This window comes from Mustela nigripes, chromosome 12 (genome assembly GCF_022355385.1).
Source record: "Mustela nigripes isolate SB6536 chromosome 12, MUSNIG.SB6536, whole genome shotgun sequence".
NCBI lineage: Eukaryota > Metazoa > Chordata > Mammalia > Carnivora > Mustelidae > Mustela > Mustela nigripes.
Window position 1 is genome coordinate 967,759 of NC_081568.1, and position 17,288 is coordinate 985,046.

Below are 17,288 nucleotides of genomic sequence, written 5' to 3' on the forward strand. Positions count from 1 at the left end.
TGGGGTACAGATGGCCCTTCTCTTCACTACATCTGTATCTTTGGGGTAAATACCCAGGAGTGCAATGGCAGGGTCATAGGGAAGTTCTATTTTTAATTTCTTGAGGAATCTCCACACTGTTCTCCAAAGAGGCTGCACCAACTTGCGTTCCCACCAACAGTGGAAGAGGGTTCCCCTTTCTCCACATCCTGGGAGAGAGAAAATCTTAAGCAGACTCTCTATTTGGCATGGAGCCCGATATGGGGTTTGATCCCAGGACCCTGAGATCCTGATCCTCGCTGAAATCAAGAGTTGGGTGCTCAACCAACCGAGCCCCCAGGTGCCCCAAGTCTCGCTCTTCACACTGTCTGACAAGGATACTTGCCCATGTCCGTGTGCTGTGAGTACCAAAAAGGCTGAATTTAAATCTATGGTTTTACTTTCATTTCCTGTTTACCATATCAATATGTTGTTCCTTTTCCCTCTCTTGGTGTTCTTATTTTAAATGAATAACTTTAATATTGCATAATTTCTCCGTAATTGGCTTCCTGCACTTACCTTTTTGTTTGCTTGTGTGCATAGGGCGCACAGTGACGTCACAGTTCGCCTTTACGTAACGCCTTGGGAACGTCTGCTCCTGGCCGCCTGCCCTCCCCCCGCAGCCCTGCAGATGCTGTGAGCACCGGGACACTTTGCCATTATTGTTTCTTTAGAGCGTTCTTTCAAAAGGATATTAAAGGAGGGAAAGATGTCTTTTGTATCCAGCCAAGCAGCTCCTGAGCCGATCTCTGCTTCCTTGAATGCTCCCAGATCTCGCCTTTCAGCCTCCGTCCTGAGAGGTCCTCGCGGGACACAGGTTTCTGGACGGCCGCACTCCCAGCCCCTTGAAGATGTGTTCTTGTTCTGGGCCGCATGGCCTCTGATAAGCGTGCGGCTGTTTCTGTCTCTCCGTGAGGAATCAGCCTTGCTTCTCTCCCTGGGTTTTAGAGGTTTCCTCTTTAGCTGATATTTAGCAATCTGATAATGCTATTATTATTATATGGTTTTCCTCATAATTCTCCTGATTAAGCTTGTTGGATTTGTGGATTTATCGTTTTTGTCAAATATGAGAACACTTCCCCTGTTATTTCTTCAACTGTTGTTTTTCTCCCCCGGGAAGAATGCTGGACCTGGTCCCACAGCTCACGGACTTCCTTTTTTTTTTTAAAAAAAGATTCATCTGATCCTTATTTGCTATCTAGCAATTCCATTGGGGAATCTTTTTGCAAGGTCTCTTGAAGCGAGGTTCTGTGAGTTTACAAGCGTGTGTTGTCACGAAACGGCCACCCCAGTCAGCGCATATTAGAGTCCCATCACCCGAAAGCGCTCCTTCCCGTCCCTTCGCAGCCGGCCTGGCCCCCGCCCCCAGCTCCGAGCCACACGCCTTCCCTGCCCGCAGGTCGGATTCTCCACTAGTCGCAGCCCCGAGATCGTGGCGTCCGGAGCCTTCTGAGGGCAGGCTTCTGTCAGTCGGAGCGGCGGGTCTGGGGTTCATCCGTGTTCGCTTTTGGGCCACTTCTCCGTCCTCAGCTGCTGAGCACTGCACTGTGGGAGCGCGCCATACCTGCCGGACCTGTTCCCCAGCTGAGGGACATGTGGGCTGTTCCCCACTGGTGGTTTTGTTTGTCTTGGTTGTAAGTAAAACCATTACATCCACGTAAAGGTCTCACTGTGAACATCAGTTTTCACTGTTCTTGGACAAGTACTCAAGGCGGGGCCACTTGGCAACGAGTCGCTTAACTGGATCGGCTGGTCCCGGTCCGGCAAGGCCGCGCCACCCCGGCGAGTTACCTTGGCTGCAGCATCTTGCGCTTTCCATTCTGTAAAGTATGTGATTTTGTCGTGATGCTCATGTGCATTTCACTCAAGTCCAGCGTTAAACACTTTGATCTGCTTATGTTCCATCAGCGTCTGTTCCTTTGTGAAACGTCTTTTGCCACTTTCAGCGGGTTCGTGTTCTCCCCAGCACTGAGTCCTGAGATCTCGTCATATAATCCAGACCCAACCTTTTATCAGATAGGTGTTCTGCAAACATCTTCTCCAGTTTTTGGCTTGTTTTCATTTACTTAACATCTTTTGAAGAGATGTGAACTTTGATGAAAATATCTCGAGGATAGAACTTTGGTGCAATCCAATTTATGATTTTCTTTCATGTTTTTGCTATTATAGCTAATAAATCTGCAGATCCCAAAGTCACATGTATTTTCTACGCTTTCTTGTGAAGATTTCATAATATTAGATTTCACATTTAGCTCTATGATTTGTTTTTTAATAGACATTTTATTTATTTGACAGAGAGGCAGAGAGGCAGGCAGAGAGAGAGAGGGGGGGGGAAAGCAGGCTCCCCACTGAGCAGAGCCCGATGCGGGGCTTGATCCCAGAACCCTGGGATCACGACCTGAGCTGAAGACAGAGGCTTAACCCACTGAGCCACCCCCATGCCCCTATTTTTAATATTGGCGTATGTTGAGAATTATTTTGTGTATTTGGAAATTCAATTTTCAAGCACTCTGTGTATAAAACTCTGTCCTTTCTTCACTGAATTGCCCTTAATCCTGTTTTGAAAATCACCTGAGCAGGGATGTGCGGGTCCATCTCTGACCCCTCCATGCTCTTCCCTTTTGTGTGCTTTGCTGCATGGGGACTAGTGTCTTGGCTACTGTGGCTTCATTGTAAGCTCTGATATCAGGGGGCAGGCTTCCTTCAACATTTCTATTTTTAAAATTTTGGCTCATTTGCATACTTAGCCTCTCCATACAAAATTTTGAATAACCATGACATTTGTACAACAATTTTGCTGGGATTTTTATTGAAATTACATCGAGTTTGTAGATCAGTTTAGAGAGACTTAACCCTATCATGTATTCTAACCCACAAACATGGTATAGATTAATCTTCAGATCTTACTCAAATTCTTTCAAGTGTTGTGTAATTTTAAGTGTATGGAATGTGTATAAATTTTGTCAACACCCTCTTAGAATCCCAGCCCATCAACTACGATCCCAGGTTCCTGTGGATTTGCCACCCCCCACCCCCCGGCTTCCGTACATTGCTTACTGCCTGTCCTCGGATACCTCTTTGAGAGTCACTTCCCCGCGTACAGGACACCACCAAATATTTGCAGAGCCAGGCAGTCACAGGGCAAGTAAAGACCTCACACTTACCTGTCGAGGAGAAAACAACTGAAAAGAAGTAAGGTGTGTGCGGTGTGTGTTTGTGTGCATGTCCTGGACCAGTGCAGTATCCAACTTCTCCCCCACGCAGGACGGGGCTGCATTCCCATGGACAGGACCTGTCGGCTAACTCTTCAGAATGAGGCCGTGGCCTTTGCCGGACAGAAGCCTGCTTCAACCAGGTGGAGAGAACGAAAGGCCTTGTCCTGTCGCTACCACGTGAGTGCACATGCATTTGCTCAGTGCCTACTACGGACCAGCCCCCCTAGCAGACCGAGAGCAAAGCAGGACAGAAACAGAGTCCCCCGCCCAGGGCTTCAGTTCTCCACCAACCCTGTGTGCGGGTGGGAAGTATCAGCTCCTGTGGGGGAGCGTGCCCTGGGAGCCCTTGGCCACGTCTGGAGATCTGGTTGACACGCCCAGGGTGAGGGTGCTTCTGGCACCCCGGGGGAGGGGCCAAGGATGCGGCGCCCTCCAGTGCCCGGGGCAGCCGGGCACAGACAAAGTCTGTCCCGAGGGCCAGCAGTAGCGAGCAGGATAACCCGCCCGTGTCCCAGCCATGCGCTGGTGTGACGGGAATGACCACCTGCGAGCATCTGCTCTCAACACGGTTCAACTCGAATGAAACCTGTCACGCTACAAACAGCAGCCTCTGCGAGGCCCAGCTGCATGTAACCCCGACAGGGTCCCTGCAGCACTTGATGGGGAAGACGGTCCTCACTCCTGCAGAACCGAGAGAATCCCCCGTCCGCAGGATGAAGCGCTGCAGGGAAGGGCGCTTCCTTCTTTTCTTTCTGGGCCCTGTGCTGGGGACCTGGGTACCAGAGTCAGGGCCCGGGAGGCCGGGACCACAGGCGCAGCGCCGGAGCAGGGCTCAGAGCTGCCTGCGTGCTGGGGGGGGGGGGGGGGGTCATCCAGCTTTCCCGTGCAGGACGCTGCTCGGCCCCCAGCCCGCCAGGGCCCCTTGCTGGGACACCCCTGCGTCGCATCCTTGTGGGGCCTGCGGGAGTCAGCCCGCACCCACCTCCCCGGGACGGCATGGCTGGGGAAGACCTTCCCTGGGCTCTGCACACGCTGCTCACCGACACTCCACGCCCTGTACCACCGTCCCACCCAGTGGGCCCCGCTCCAGCCGCCCCGGGACAGGAAGGTCACCCGAGGCCGCGGGCGGAGCTCGGACCATGTGGCGAGGCCGGCAGACCCGAGACAAGGGCCGGTGAACACCTGCGCCACGGGGTCGGGCCCCACGCGGGCAGAGGATAGCCGGGCCGCGGCTCCGCGCAGCACCACGCACTCGTCCCCCACACACGCGGGGTCGCGCGTGCTCACGGCCGGCCGCCACGCTCGGCTGAAGCCCCGACTCCGTCTGCGGTCGGAAAGCCGCGTCGGCCTGGACTTTGAGCTGCTCTCCAGGCTGCCGCACGGGTCGTCTGGACAGGACGGGACCGGGCGGTGCCGTGGGGGCGCGGCCGAGCCGGGGACCCTCCGTCCCGAGGGATCTGGGTCCCTGTGAGCCGACCCCGCTCCCCCCCGGTCTTCCGTCCGCACGACGCCCCCCACCCCGGGCCCTGCGGGACCGAGGGCCGGAGCTGGGCGGCGACAGGACGCGCAGAGGCAGGAGGACGCGAGGCTGGACACGGAGCGCGCGAGTTCCCGTTTTATTGTCGGTGCCGCTGGGGCCCGGCCGCGAGGGGGACGCCGCGGCTACAGCTGCCTCTGCTTGTGCTTGGGGTTCGCGCGGCAGTAGATGAACCAGCGGCCGCGCCTCTTCACCCGGTAGCAGTCCCGGCAGCGCTCCCGGATGACGCCCCTGGTCTTGAACCCCCGCGCGGGCGGCAGGCCGGGCGGCGCCAGGGCGGGCAGCAGGCGGCCGGGCAGACCCAGGGCGGGCAGCAGGCGGCCGGGGAGCAGAAGGCCGGGCAGCCCCGCGGCCCCCGCAGCGCCAGGGCGTCCGGGCGGGAGCGTGGAGAGCGCGCGGGGCACGGCCGGGGGGGGCCGCGGCCGGAGCAGGGGGCCCAGGGCGGACGCCAGCCTCTTCGCCGCCAGCATCTTCGCCGCCAGCGCGGCCGGACCTGAGCGGGAGCAGAACGCGGTCCTGCGGGGCCTCGCGCAGCCCCGGCAGCGGCGCCCCCGCCCCGCCCGCCCCCAACCCCGCCCCCGCGGCCCCTGACCCCAACCCCGCCCCCCCACCCCTGACCCCAACCCCGCGCCCGCCCCCCCGAGCCCAACCTCGCGCCCCCGCCCCGCCCCGCACCCCCGGCCGCCGACGGTCCGCGAGGGCCCCGGACATGCCCGCCCGCGGGGGACACCAGGCGGCCCTTCTCGGCCGCGGCGTCCGGGGAGCGCAGGGCGTGCGGCTGGGACCCACGCGGGGACCCCCGAGCCCCCGCAGCAGCCACCGCCCGGGCCCTCGCGACTCCCCGCGCCCCTCACCTGAGAAGTACCGGATCGGAGCGACGAGCCGCGCGCCTCGCAAGCGCCTGCGCAAATGGGGCGCGGACGCCGCCGCCCGGACTGTGCGCCAGGAAGAAAGATGGCGGCGGGGTCACGTGGTCACCCCCTCGGGGCCGGGCGCAGAGGCGGGGCCGGGCGCAGAGGCGGGGCCGCGCACGATCCCGGGACGGCCCCCGCCCCCGCCCCCGCCCGCACGGGAACCCCCGACCCGCCGGCCGGTGTAGGGCACGGACGCACCCAGGCCCACGCCAAACCGGGGAGCACCTGGGCGCGCACTCGGGGGTTCCCGGGGCAGGCGGTGGGCTCCGCGGGCGGCTCCTCGCCGCGGCCCTCGGACCACCGCCCGCTACGGCCCGGCCCGGCGGACGCGGGGTCTGGCGCGCCCGCCCCGCCGCGGCCGCTGTCTACGGGCGCCGGGGCTGACGGTCCCGCGGGGCCGCCTGACCTCCCCGGCCGCTCCCTGCGGCCGCGCTGTCCCCGCGGTGCTCGCCGCTCGCTCCAGCGGGGCCCCCGCGGGGGACACCCCCGTGGCCATCAGTGACCGGCCAGCGTGCGCCCCTGCGCCCCCCGTCCTCCCGTCCCGCCCCGGCGGGAACCTCCCGGCGGCCGCGGGCGCTCAAGCCGCGAGCCCAGTTTCCCGCCTTTTCCCGGCCGGGCCGCGGCCCCCCCCCGGGACGCTCCCGCCGGAGCGCAGCGCGCGTGCGCGACGCCCCGAAGCGCGCGAAGTCGGGCCGCCGGGCCCTGAGACACGGTGCGCATGCGTCAGCGTCTCGGTGCGCCGGGTCAAGGGTCAGCCCCAAGATGGCGGCGGCGGTGACCTTCTGCCGGCTGCTGGGCCGCACCGGCCCGGCGGCGCTGAGCCTGCCCCGGGGCGCCCGGAGCTTTGGGGTGCGCACGTCGCCGACCGGGGAGAAGATGACGCACACCGGCCAGGTCAGCGCTGCGGCTGAGGCCGCCCTCCGTCTCGGCTCGTGCCCGCGGTGCCCGCGGCGGGGGGGCGCCCGGTTCCCGGAGGAGCGGCGGCCGCGCGCGGGGTCCCGCGGGCCCGGGGCCTGCGTGGGTCTCACGCTCTGTCGCGCCGGGCGCTGCGGGCGCGGGGGTCCGGGGCGGGCCGCCGTCCGGCTCGCGTCGGGGCCGCGCTGCGTAGGGGCCGCCGGAGCGCAGGCACGGCCGGGAGGCGACTCGGGGACCCCTGCCGCCGCGCTGCCCGCGTCCGCCGCTGTTTCAGCCCCGCCTCGCCGCCCCCCGGCGCCGTCGCCTCTTCTCTCCTTCGGGCTCTCGCCGAGCTGCGCCCCCGCCCGCGCAGCCGCCCCCGGGCCCCGCTGTCCCCGGGCCCCGCTGTCCCTGGGCCCCGCTGTCCCCGGTCCCCGCTGTCCCCGGGCCCCGCTGTCCTCGGTCCCCGCTGTCTCCGATCCCCGCTGTCCCCGGTCCCCGCTGTCCCCGGGCCCCGCTGTCCCCGGGCCCCGCTGTCCCCGGTCCCCGCTGTCCCCGGTCCCCGCTGTCTCCGGTCCCCGCTGTCCCCGGGCCCCGCTGTCCCCTGTCCCCGCTGTCCCCGGTCCCCACTGTCCCTGGTGACAACGGCCGGAACCTTCCGCGCACACTTTCCCGTAATGCTGGCCGTGGGCACCGGTGGCTGTAGAACTCGCACGGTCTCTCCCCAGGTCTACGACGATGCGGACTACAGGAAGGTCCGGTTCGTGGGTCGCCAGAAAGAGGTAAGCGGAGGCGAGGGAGGGTCGGAGCGTCTCCGTGAAGGCTTCACGGAACAGCGAGACACGGAGGAGACCGGAGTTCTCAGACGAGCCCCGGGCGGCTCTGGAAGCCTGCGGTTCTGTGTTCTGTTTCCCTCCGGTCCCGGCTGCCCCTAAGCGCAGTCTGGGGTGTGTGTGAGCCCCAGCGGCCCTTTGTTTTCCTTTCATTTCTGGGCCTCGTACTCCCCAGACCCTCGGATTAAAGGAAGTCGCATCATCCACTTTTAAAAATCACTCTCCGTCCCCGGGCTGGGGTTTGCTTGTCCTACTTCCTGCCGGACAGAGGGGGCCTTGTTCTTACAGGGACGGGCACTCCCGAGCGGACGCCGGCAGGAGGACCGTCCTGCCCTGAGTGGCTGTGACTGGTCCCGTACGGTGGCGGCAGGAGAGAGGATGCTGATGTGTGTCTCCAGGAACCTGAGCTCCTCATTCCTCGCTGACCTGCGCTGCCGGAACGCGTCTGCGGGCCGTGCCGCGGTCAGGGCCCGTCGGGGCCGGTCGGGCGTCTTCCTCTTCCGAGTCCTTTTGTCCTCCGCAGTCACCTCGGGCCCCTCCTTCCCCCAGTCAGCCTTCTTGTTAGTTCTTGTTAGCTCTGCGCGAGTTGGGTTTCCCGCCCCTCTGATCTCGGTTACACTGTCTGTTCTTAAGGTCTTTTTCTACTTCCTTTCCTGCCTTGCGGGGGACAGGGTGGTGGAGACAGCGTTCAGTGCCTCGGTGGAGCCATGGGTCCTGACGCTGTGGCTGGCCCCTGCGGTCCGGCCCCCGGCTCCCCAGCTCAGCAGTTCTGATGCGTGAGCAACACCTGGTTCTGTCCAGGCTCCTCCCTGCTACAGACTCTGTGGCCTCTGGTTTCTGATCGCCTTAGCAGGGGGCCACCGGAGCAGCTGAAAACCAAAACCAACCCAACGAAACCAGAATTCGCAAAGCCAGTGGAGTGTGAACAGAGGAGGCAAGCTGAAGGTGTCCCCTCACCCAGGTCCGGAGCCCCTGTCCTGTCTGCGACCTGTCGCTGTGGGACATCACGTGTGTTCGGGGAGCACTGCTCCCGTTGTCCGGGTGCGCGTGTTTGTAAACGAGCGCTGCTCTGGCGTGCGTGCGTGCCACAGACATTAGGCGCTTAGTAGCAGTGTAAGATTGTTAGCGTTTCCCAGAGGCGTTGTTTTAGAAGAGTTTCACGTGTCCTGGGAACTGGGACAGGAAGTGCGACCGTTCCTCTGGACCCGCGTCCTGCCAGGCGGCCTGTTGCAAGTGGCACCTTCTGTCCGGTGCTGCGGTCACTACAGCGGGTGCTTCGAACACTTGATGGTGTTGATACGTGAGCTCAAGCCCACGGCTTGTGTCGGGGTTCACTGTCGGTGGTGTACAGTCTGTGGATTGTGACCCACACGTGTCCCGTGTCTGTTTTTACAGCATCGGAGGGTAGTTCGCCCACCCTGAGAATGTGTCACGTTCCGCGTCCGGCAACCACGGGTCTTGCTGGCTCTCTAGTTTTGGCTAGTTGTATTTTAAGAAGCCCACCGAACCCGAGCTTAATCTGATGAACGAGGAGCGCGGAAAGCTGGATAGCTGAGCTGGCCTTTGCAGAGAGAGACAGGAAGTGTCTGTGCGTGGCTCTCGGCTACTCCTGGCCAGAGGCACCTGGTACAGTTTGCGGCGTGTCTGCAAAGGAATCCGTGCGGGCTTGTGACGGGGTCTTCCTAAGACGAGACACTCCCGTGCTGAAGAACCGGCTGCGCAGCGCCCACTCCTCGAGGAGGGGCCAGAAGCCAGGCCTGCCATGGTCCTGGGCCACCTCCGCGAGGCAGGGGGCTGGAACGGAGCAGAGGCTTGTCTGAAGCTACAGAAAGCGTGTCGTTGACTTGGTGCTCATGTACCTCAGACGAAAGGCACACGTGTCCTGTCCTCCAGCAGAAGAGCTCGTGCGGACAGGAGACCGCGTGCGGAATGGCAGTGACAGTGACAGCAGTGAGAAAGCAGCAGCACTGTCTCTGTCATCTTGCGGCTCAGAGGTGTCTGGTCTCGAGTGTGGCTCCAGGCCGCTCTGTCCGACCGCGTCCGGATCTGTGCAGCCCCCTAAGCGCTGCCTGCCTCCGGCGCTGACCTCACTGGGCTGAGGGTGCTGGGTCCGAGGGGGCGAGCCGCTAGGGAACCCCCGCCCCGGGAGGCCTTCAGCGAGCGTGTGCCCCATTCTGTTGCTGCTGGGTTATTGCGACGGGGCTGGCGTCATTCGTGTGCATTAAAGATGCGCAACGGGGTGGAGAGCCCAGAGCACTGGGAGGCCGAGTCCGTTGAGTACAGCCCCCCGTGCCCTCCGCTTGCTGCAGTGATGACGGGGCGGCTCAGCCCAGGCGGGTCGCCCTTGCCGGCTGGGGGGCAGCGGGGACCCTCGCTGCCCAGGTGCTCTGGACATGTCCTGCCCATCTCAGACGGCCTCCCGACCCCCCGGCGGGCAGGTGAGTCTGGCTGCGACTCTGACTCATCCGCTGGGCACCTTGGTTCCTCAGTAGCAGCTGGAAGGTCCCAGCCACCGCGGAGCTGAGGAGCGGTCCCCGTGGCACCTGCTGTGTTGGTGGAGTGACGTGAAGCCTGTCCTCCCCAGAGGGGTCTGGACGTGGTGGACGCACAGCAGGGGCTGGGAGTGCCGGAGGGAGGAGCTCGCGGGTGGGGCGCGTGCAGTGTGGCTGCGGGCCCCACCGGGAGAGACGAGTGTCCCTCAAGGGCTTGTAGCCCTGGGCTTGTTGGGCCTTGCTTCTGGGCGCCGGCAGAGTGGACCGCTCGCGTGGTGAAGTGACTTCTCCGCTGAGGTGGCCCATGCTCCCCGCGCAGACGCTGTAGGGAACTTGCAGGTGTGCATCAGGATCGGCGGCGGAGGGAGACCCTGAGCGTTGTCGTCCTGCTGACGGCGGCTGCACACCGACACCTCCGCGAGCTGCCGTCCGGACCGCGGTGATGCGAAGGTGCGCGTGTGTCTGCACGTCCAGGCGGCTAGAGGAGGCTGCACGAGCCTGCGGGACGCAGCACTCCCGAGGCTCGGAGGCCTGTGGCCGGGCGCTGAGCCTCCAGGTCTGTGCCTTCCTCTCGCCCTCTGGCGGTTCCACGGTCCGTGCTTGTCCTCGGCCCCTGCCCCGGCCACATCGCCCAGGGCACCTGCAGATGCTGCTGTACAAAAAGCCTAGGAGGTGTTTTTGAGCATTTTCTCCAAATTTGTGTTAAAAATTAGCAGGTTGGCAGCGTCCAGCACGGGGTCACTCCGCGAGGCTGTTCCTCCTTGTGCAGTTGTAAGACTGTCCCGTGTGCTCCTGCGTTGTTCCTTGTGCTTCTTGTGGGCGTGACCTCAGTCTGACGTAAGGGAGTAAATTGTCCATGGGAACAGTCACTCCCCAGGGCACGGGTCAGACGAAGATAGCTGCCGCCACCTGGTGAATTTAAGCCGGTGGGTCTTCGTGCCCAGTCAGTGGGCCGTCAGGAGGTAAATGAAAAGGTAATTTCACATTCGTTACGTCGGTGACACATAAAGGACAATCGTACGGCCGTTGGACAGTCGAGGGCGTGTGACACCGTCTGCCTGAAACCCACGGTGCTGACGGCTGAGGTAGGAGCCCGGGCCGCTGTGATGTTCCTCTGCGTTCATGCGCTTGGAAGGCCCGCGGGTGGCCTCTGTCGGGGCGGCCAGACCAAGCCCTGAGCTGCCACCTGGGCTCGGCTCTGGGACTCTGCGTGCGCCTGTGGTTGAACTGAATCCCGGGAATGAGACGCTCATCACGGACGGTCAGGGTCACCCTGGGGCTGAGTGACGGGCAGTCCTGTGTCAGTCTCCGGTGTCAGCTGCCCTTCCCGCGGGAGATGGCGGTCTGTCTGACGGCCATGCTGGGGCCCTGGGGTTTGTTCGTGTGGCCTTTGTGACACGTGTGTCACTTAGGTAGATGCCGTCCCGTGTTACAGCACCGGCTTCACGTGTGCGATGCACGGCTCTGTGCAGCCGAGGGGAGCGGGCCCTCCCGGCCTCCGCAGCCGGCCGACAGGTGCGCGTGTAAGCGGAGCGGCGAGGCCGCGTGTGGGGCCGCTGTGCTCGGAGAGCCTGTGGGATGGCCCGGCCTCCCCACCTGGCCGCGCTGTGTGCGAGCCCTGGGCTCTGCTGGAGCCCTGTGTCCCCGTAACCTCCTGGTGAGTTTGTAGAAACGAAACTTCACAAAGTCAGAGTCTGTAGTAATAAGTTTCTCCAGAATGTCCGCAGTCTGTGGGTTTGGGACATTATCTGAGTCAATGGCAGGCGAGGCCGTCTGTTCCCGTGCACGAGTGAGGGGCTGGGCCCTGCGGGATCGCGTGTCCTCTGCACGGAGTCTGCTGGCTTTAGAGAGGCTGTTCACAGAGGCCGATCGTGCCTTTCTAACTCATTTCCAGGCCTCATTAGAGTTCAGAGGTCCCAGCCCCCCTTCATTTGTGAACACTGATCCTCGTTTCCCTGTCTCCGCTGCGGTGGGGCCTCTCCCTGTCCGTGAGGCTCTGGGGACGCGGGGCAGGTGCCCCGCTGGGCCCCGGCAGCCGTGACCGACTGGCATGGCTCTGCCGTCAGGCACCCCTGGTACCGAGGTTGGTACTCACGGCGCGGCTGGTGGGCGAGCCCACTTACTGTGTGTGGCCTCCGTTTCCTGTCCTGTCTGCACGCAGTGTCACCCCCGTGGTGGCCGCGGGGATGTCTGCCAGGAAGAGTAGTGGCCCCGGGAGCATTCGTCCCGTGGCGTGTGCTGTGCGCAGACAAGCCTCCGGCTTCAGAGGCGGGTGACGTCCCAGATGTGGTCTCGCGGTTGTTTTCCGCCCTGGGTGGGTTGACGGTGGTGCGGGGTCTAGAGGAACCACCAGCTGCCGCTGCCTGGGAGCCTGAGCGTGGGACACCGAGCCCTGCAGACGGCCGAGAGTGTGGTGGGGGCGTGAGGGTTGCCGTAGACGGCTTTGGGGAGCACGCGCCGTTGGAGGGGGGTCGTGCCTCTGGACGGCTCTCCGGGGTGAGAAACTGCAGCCCCTGGCATGGGCCGGCCCCCGGGGTGAGACGCGGGAGTCGGCTCCGTAACAGGCTGGGGGCACGTTGGGGACCTTTACACACATACACACACACGCGCGCGCGCGCGCGCTCTCTCTCTCTCTCTCGGATGCTTTCCCTTCCCAGCCTTGGGAGCTTTGTCTCCTGGGTGATGGCCAGGGAGGCTGTGCGTGCCTGGCTCAGGGCGGGTCAGGTCCGAGCCCGGTGGGTCTCCTGGCCTGGGTCCCCTTGGCCACAGTAGCTCGCTGTGAGACATGCTACTTGCCCAGCCAGGTGTGCGAATCTCTGTTTAACGAAACAGATGTGGGGGGATGGTGTCATGGTCCCTCGTCCCGCGAGCCCGGTCTGGCGCAGCCGTTACCAACCAGGAGGCTTCCCGAGGCGGCGGCGCTGCTCTCTGTGCTGATGGCCCACAGCCCGCTCCCCACCAGGGCTGCCGTTCCGCAAGCAGGTCGCCGACTCGGTCCCCGTGAACCGAGTCCGCGGTGCCTGCAGCCCCCACGAGGCACTGACCGGACCGCAGACTACCGCGATCTCTAAGTTAAATAGCGGAGTGGAGGTGGAGTCCTGATTGTGTCGGAGTAAGAAGAATCTTGTGACTGAGGACACAGATAAGCCCCAGGCAGTGCACCTGCTGACGAGTCTAAGTGTCTTTTAACTCTTAGGTGTCGTCCCCCGCCCCCCACCCGAGGCTCCCTTTACCTGCTCGGAAGTCGCCTGTCCGTGGACCCGGGTCTCTCTCTCCGCTGCGTCGCCGGCGGCTGGGTCTCCCGGCTGCTGTACGTTGCGGGGTTCGGTGCCCCTGTTCTCAGGGTGTGGAACCCGGGTTGGCTGTGGCGGCTGCATCAGGTCAGACTCGGGGACTCTGTGCGAGGTCACTGCGTGGGGGCCGCACGGGGTTCCAGGGCGGTGGCCGTGACTCCAGACGGGGTTGAGGGTGACACGGTCTTCCCCGCAGCTTGAGCGCTTGCGTGAAGACACTGGGTTAGCCCGGAGGAAGCGGAAGTATCGGTTCTTTCCCTGTGTTCCAGTTCTCACAGGGACACCATCCCTGACATCCATCCCTGACGCGAGGTATTTATTCAGTCTTCAAATCGGCGAAATCACAGATTTCAGCATATTTGTTGGGTTTCTGTCCCTGTCGTCTCTCCAGTGTCCCGTGTTGTCCCGTGTTGCTCCATGCGGTGTTTCCCCGAACTGGCTGCCCTTTGGGTGCGGCCGTGAGAGTCTGCCAGAGCTTCCTTGCCCCGTGACTGCGGGGCCTCTGCTGGCGGGGACAGCCAGCCCCGGGTGCCTTTCTGCATGTCATGGGTGGAGCGAGACGCGGGGCCGGGAGCAGAGCTGGTGTTGAAGCCGGGGCGCAGCGCGGGGGCTCTGGTCCGCACCTTGGGTATGACCAGGGGCAAGTGTTCGTAATCTGGTTCCTGCCCCGTTTCTGTGAGTTTGAAGTTGTGTCCGGATGGGAAGTGACGTGTGTGTGCGCGTGTGTCGTGTGTATGTTGAGGACCGGCAGCAGTCCCAGATGCGAACATACGAGAACGCACAGAGGTGCCTGTGCTGGCAGGACCCGAGCGTGGGGCCGTCCTCTACGTAGACCTAAATTCCGTGAAATTGTCCCGTTTTTGTACTTGGCTACGTGAGCTTTTCTTTCCGTCTCGTTCCAGGTGAATGAAAACTTTGCCATTGACCTGATCGCTGAGCAGCCCGTGAGCGAAGTTGGGAATCGTGTGATCGCGTGTGACGGCGGCGGGGGGGCTCTTGGCCACCCGAAAGTGTACATAAACCTGGTACCGTCCACCTGTCCTTGCGGGTCTAGTCTAAGCTGTCCTGTCTCGCGTCCCTTGCGGCGCTGGCTCTCACCTTTCCTCCAACCATGTGCTAGGGACCACGTGGTGGGCGCCCTCTCCATGGGGACGCGCTTAGCGTTGCCAGCACAGTCGTCCACTTTCCTGCCACACCTGGGGCTTGATCTTCCTGGAACCTCATTTTGCAGGTTGTGCCCCACAGGGCCTTGGCGAGGGGAGGACCGGGACGTTCGAGCAGAGGGGTGAGCGGGGGCTGAGGCTCAGGTCTGCCACGGCGTGGACGCAAGAGGGGGACGTCGCAGCACCCTGGCTCCCCGTCTGCTGGTGGCCTGAGCAGGCCCGGGCCGGACCGTGGCCTGGGGGCTGGTGGGCCTCTGCGCAGCGCCCCACCTGTTCCAGTCCGTTGAATTCTGGGCCCAGAGGGAAACCTCGGCCTTCGCGGGCTGGGAGAGAAGACGGGCGCTGAGCTAAGGCCGGAAGACATGTCCTCAGGGTGATCCCACGGGGCCGGAGCTAGGGTTCAGGCCCCTGCCCGCGGCTGGCAGAGAGTTGGGGTGGAGCAGAGTCAGACCTGGGCCCTGGTGCCGTGACGGTCCTCTGTCCCTGTGCGACCTCCGAGGGCTTAAGCCGCGTCTAGTTGAGACCCGAGCTCAAGTGCGGTGCACGCTGTCCTGTGTGATGCGGGACGCGTGTAGACAGCAGCAGAGCACGGCGTCATGAGCTCTCTCCTCTGAATCTTGCAGGACAAGGACACGAAGACGGGGACATGCGGCTACTGCGGACTGCAGTTCCGACAGCACCGTCACTAGCGCGGGCCACTGCGGACGGCGGCTCCGACAGCACCGTCACTAGCGCGGGCTGCGCGCACAGTGCCTCTCGCTGGGGCTGAATAAACGGTGTTGGGACCCCGGACGGCGAGCCACCTGCCTGTTTCTTTCCGAGAAGCGACGTTTCCTCCGAAGCGCAGACCACAGCGGGGTCGTCCTCGGGGGCGCGTCCTGTGGCTCCGCGGTCGTCATCACGGCGGGGCCGGGCTGGGGGGCTCAGGGCCAGGCGGGAGAAGGACCGCTCTGGTTCCGCAGACGGAACGGAGGTTTGTCAGGCGAAGGGCTCCCCGTTTGCCTCCGCACTCCGGCCGGAAGACCGCCCCCCCCACTGTCCCGCCTCTCACCTACAGTCACGCTTCCCTCTGTGCTCTTGTCGCGGGGGAAGTGTGAGGTCTTAAAGCCCGAAGCGTCTGAGTTCATGCAGGCCGCGTCCAGGGCAGTCTGCGGAGTGGGGAGCAGCAGGGTCACCGGAGAGCAGCACTGGCACTCGGGAGGGAAGGGGACGCCTGGGGAGCGTTCCCGCAAGCCCGGACACGCGGTCTGTGGGGTCCAGGAGGAGGCGGCGCTGGGCCGTGCGAGGTGAGGAGGGAGCCGGAAGGGAAGCCTGCGCAGCGCGGGGCACGCCGCCTCCCAGCAGGGCTGGCGAGAACACGAGCTCCGTATGTTCTGACCCTGAAATGTGTGGGCTCCGAGCTGTGGGGTCTGGAGAAGAGAAAACTGTTTGAGCTTCTGGATGAAAGAACAGATCGCCTAACGAAGGCGTTATCAGAAGGGCGGGAAGCCTTTCTGTCCTGGGAGCTGGAGATCGTCAGGAGCATCAGGAACCTGCAGCAGGCACCCGTCTTGAGGGGGACGCTCCGTGGACCCCTGTAGGGCCAGCCCAGGCCTCGGGGGCAGGGCAGGCGTGGGTGGGGCCTGCCGGTGGTGCGCGCCAGTCCAAAGCTGGGCACGCCTGGGCCATCGTGAGGCTCTTCTGGCAGAAGTGCCCAGGGGCAAGCATTGGGGGAGGGGTGTGGGGGGGAGGGCCCAAGAGACCCCGGGGTCACGACGGGTGTGGGGGGAGCTGGAAGGGGCCGGTGGTCTCGTCAGGGTGGAGCGCGAGCAGGATGAACACAGGAGGGACGTCACGTGGCCTCGGTGTCCAGTGGCCTCGGAGCCCGTCAGAGCTGCACCCGGGTGGCGTGGTGCCCTCCAAGGGAGCGGGCCTGGCCAGGCCGGGAGTGTGGCGGTTGGAGGGCGGCGGGCAGCCTGGACACCCGCGGGAGGGCCCCTCGGCTGCGCTGCTGGGTGCAGGTGGGTCTTTGTCCAGCCGGCCGCGAGTTCAGCCTTGCGTGGATGTGGGGTTCTAGCAGACGCTTTCTCCATCTGTTGGAATGGGATGCTTTTCTCCATTAAATACGGGCCACGGTGAATTACTCTGATTTTCTAGAGGGAAACTGTTCCTTTGCCAGGAGAGGCCCCACGCACTCCTGGAATCCTCCTGTGAGGCCTCGTGTGGTTTGGGGCTGCCGCCTCTACGTGTGGGCGTGGATGAGGGTCTGTAAGGTTTCCTTCCCGCTGTCCCCAGTGTTGGCGTCAGGGGTGCGCTCCCCTGCAGCTGGGGAGCCCCCGGGTTCTCTGCTCTCCAGAAGAGAAGGGACAGGGTTGTGGTGACCTAGTGACGGGGGCTCAGGAGTGTCTCGCGGGCCTGGTGCTATGGTGGGAAGGTTTGATTTCCTGGGAGCTTCTGGCACATTCACGTTTCTCCTTGAGCCTGTTTTGGTGCCATGGATTCTTTTTCTTGGCGTCCGGCTGTTTGCCTCCGTGCTCGGTCCTGGCGTCGAGCTGCTGAGAGTGACTTCCTGATCTGCCGTGGCCTCCCCCTGCCCCCCTGGGGTTATGTGAGCCTCACCGGTCTTCTCCGAGCTGCGTCTCTCCAGAGGCTTCTCCACCACTTAGCACTCTTCGGTGTGTCGTCTGCTTGGCTGTGTCGCTGGCTTCGGTCTGGCTTCTCTCCGTTACCTTCGACCCCTGCCCCTGCTGCCCGCTGCCTCCACGCCTTGAGTTGGAGGCTTTACCATGTTGCTTCTCAGCAGTTCTGTTCTCACGGGCACTGAGTGCCACGAGGGTCACTGGCCTCTGCTTTAGCCAGAGCCCTTGTCTGCAGCCACACCCACAGCCCCTGATGTCATTACTGTCCAGTTTTAAATGTGAGCGCGCGCTTACCGGTGGCCAAGCGGAGG

At 63.3% G+C, this 17,288-nt stretch overlaps 2 protein-coding genes and 1 long non-coding RNA gene across 6 annotated transcripts; 2 read left to right on the top strand and 1 right to left on the bottom strand.

The window, feature by feature from the left end:
* Window positions 1-4,826: 4,826 nt before the first annotated feature.
* MRPL36 (mitochondrial ribosomal protein L36) lies at window positions 4,827-5,617 on the bottom strand. The gene is made up of 2 exons (XM_059416837.1): window positions 5,446-5,617; window positions 4,827-5,263 (listed from the first exon to the last, which is right to left on the bottom strand). Exon 2 carries the CDS (start codon window positions 5,238-5,240, stop codon window positions 4,896-4,898), a length of 345 nt encoding a protein of 114 aa, XP_059272820.1. The 5' UTR covers window positions 5,241-5,263; window positions 5,446-5,617; the 3' UTR covers window positions 4,827-4,895.
* Window positions 5,618-6,361: 744 nt separating this feature from the next.
* Window positions 6,362-15,151, top strand: NDUFS6 (NADH:ubiquinone oxidoreductase subunit S6). 4 transcript variants are annotated; one of them, XR_009407357.1, is made up of 4 exons: window positions 6,362-6,578; window positions 7,307-7,360; window positions 7,700-8,372; window positions 14,099-14,185. XR_009407357.1 is itself a non-coding variant. In XM_059416834.1 (4 exons), exons 1-4 carry the CDS (start codon window positions 6,447-6,449, stop codon window positions 8,182-8,184), a joined length of 462 nt encoding a protein of 153 aa, XP_059272817.1. In that variant the 5' UTR covers window positions 6,376-6,446; the 3' UTR covers window positions 8,185-8,372. The 4 variants fall into 4 exon arrangements, 3 of the variants coding, with proteins under 3 accessions (XP_059272817.1, XP_059272819.1, XP_059272818.1); XM_059416834.1 differs by lacking the exon at window positions 14,099-14,185 and having other exon boundaries at window positions 6,376-6,578; window positions 7,700-7,873; window positions 8,083-8,372; XM_059416835.1 differs by lacking the exon at window positions 7,700-8,372 and adding an exon at window positions 14,983-15,151 and having other exon boundaries at window positions 6,406-6,578; window positions 14,099-14,221.
* Window positions 8,379-14,092, top strand: LOC132028189 (uncharacterized). Its single transcript, XR_009407358.1, has 3 exons — window positions 8,379-10,988; window positions 13,100-13,283; window positions 13,393-14,092. It is a non-coding gene; the product is annotated as an uncharacterized LOC132028189 (long non-coding RNA).
* Window positions 15,152-17,288: the final 2,137 nt, after the last annotated feature.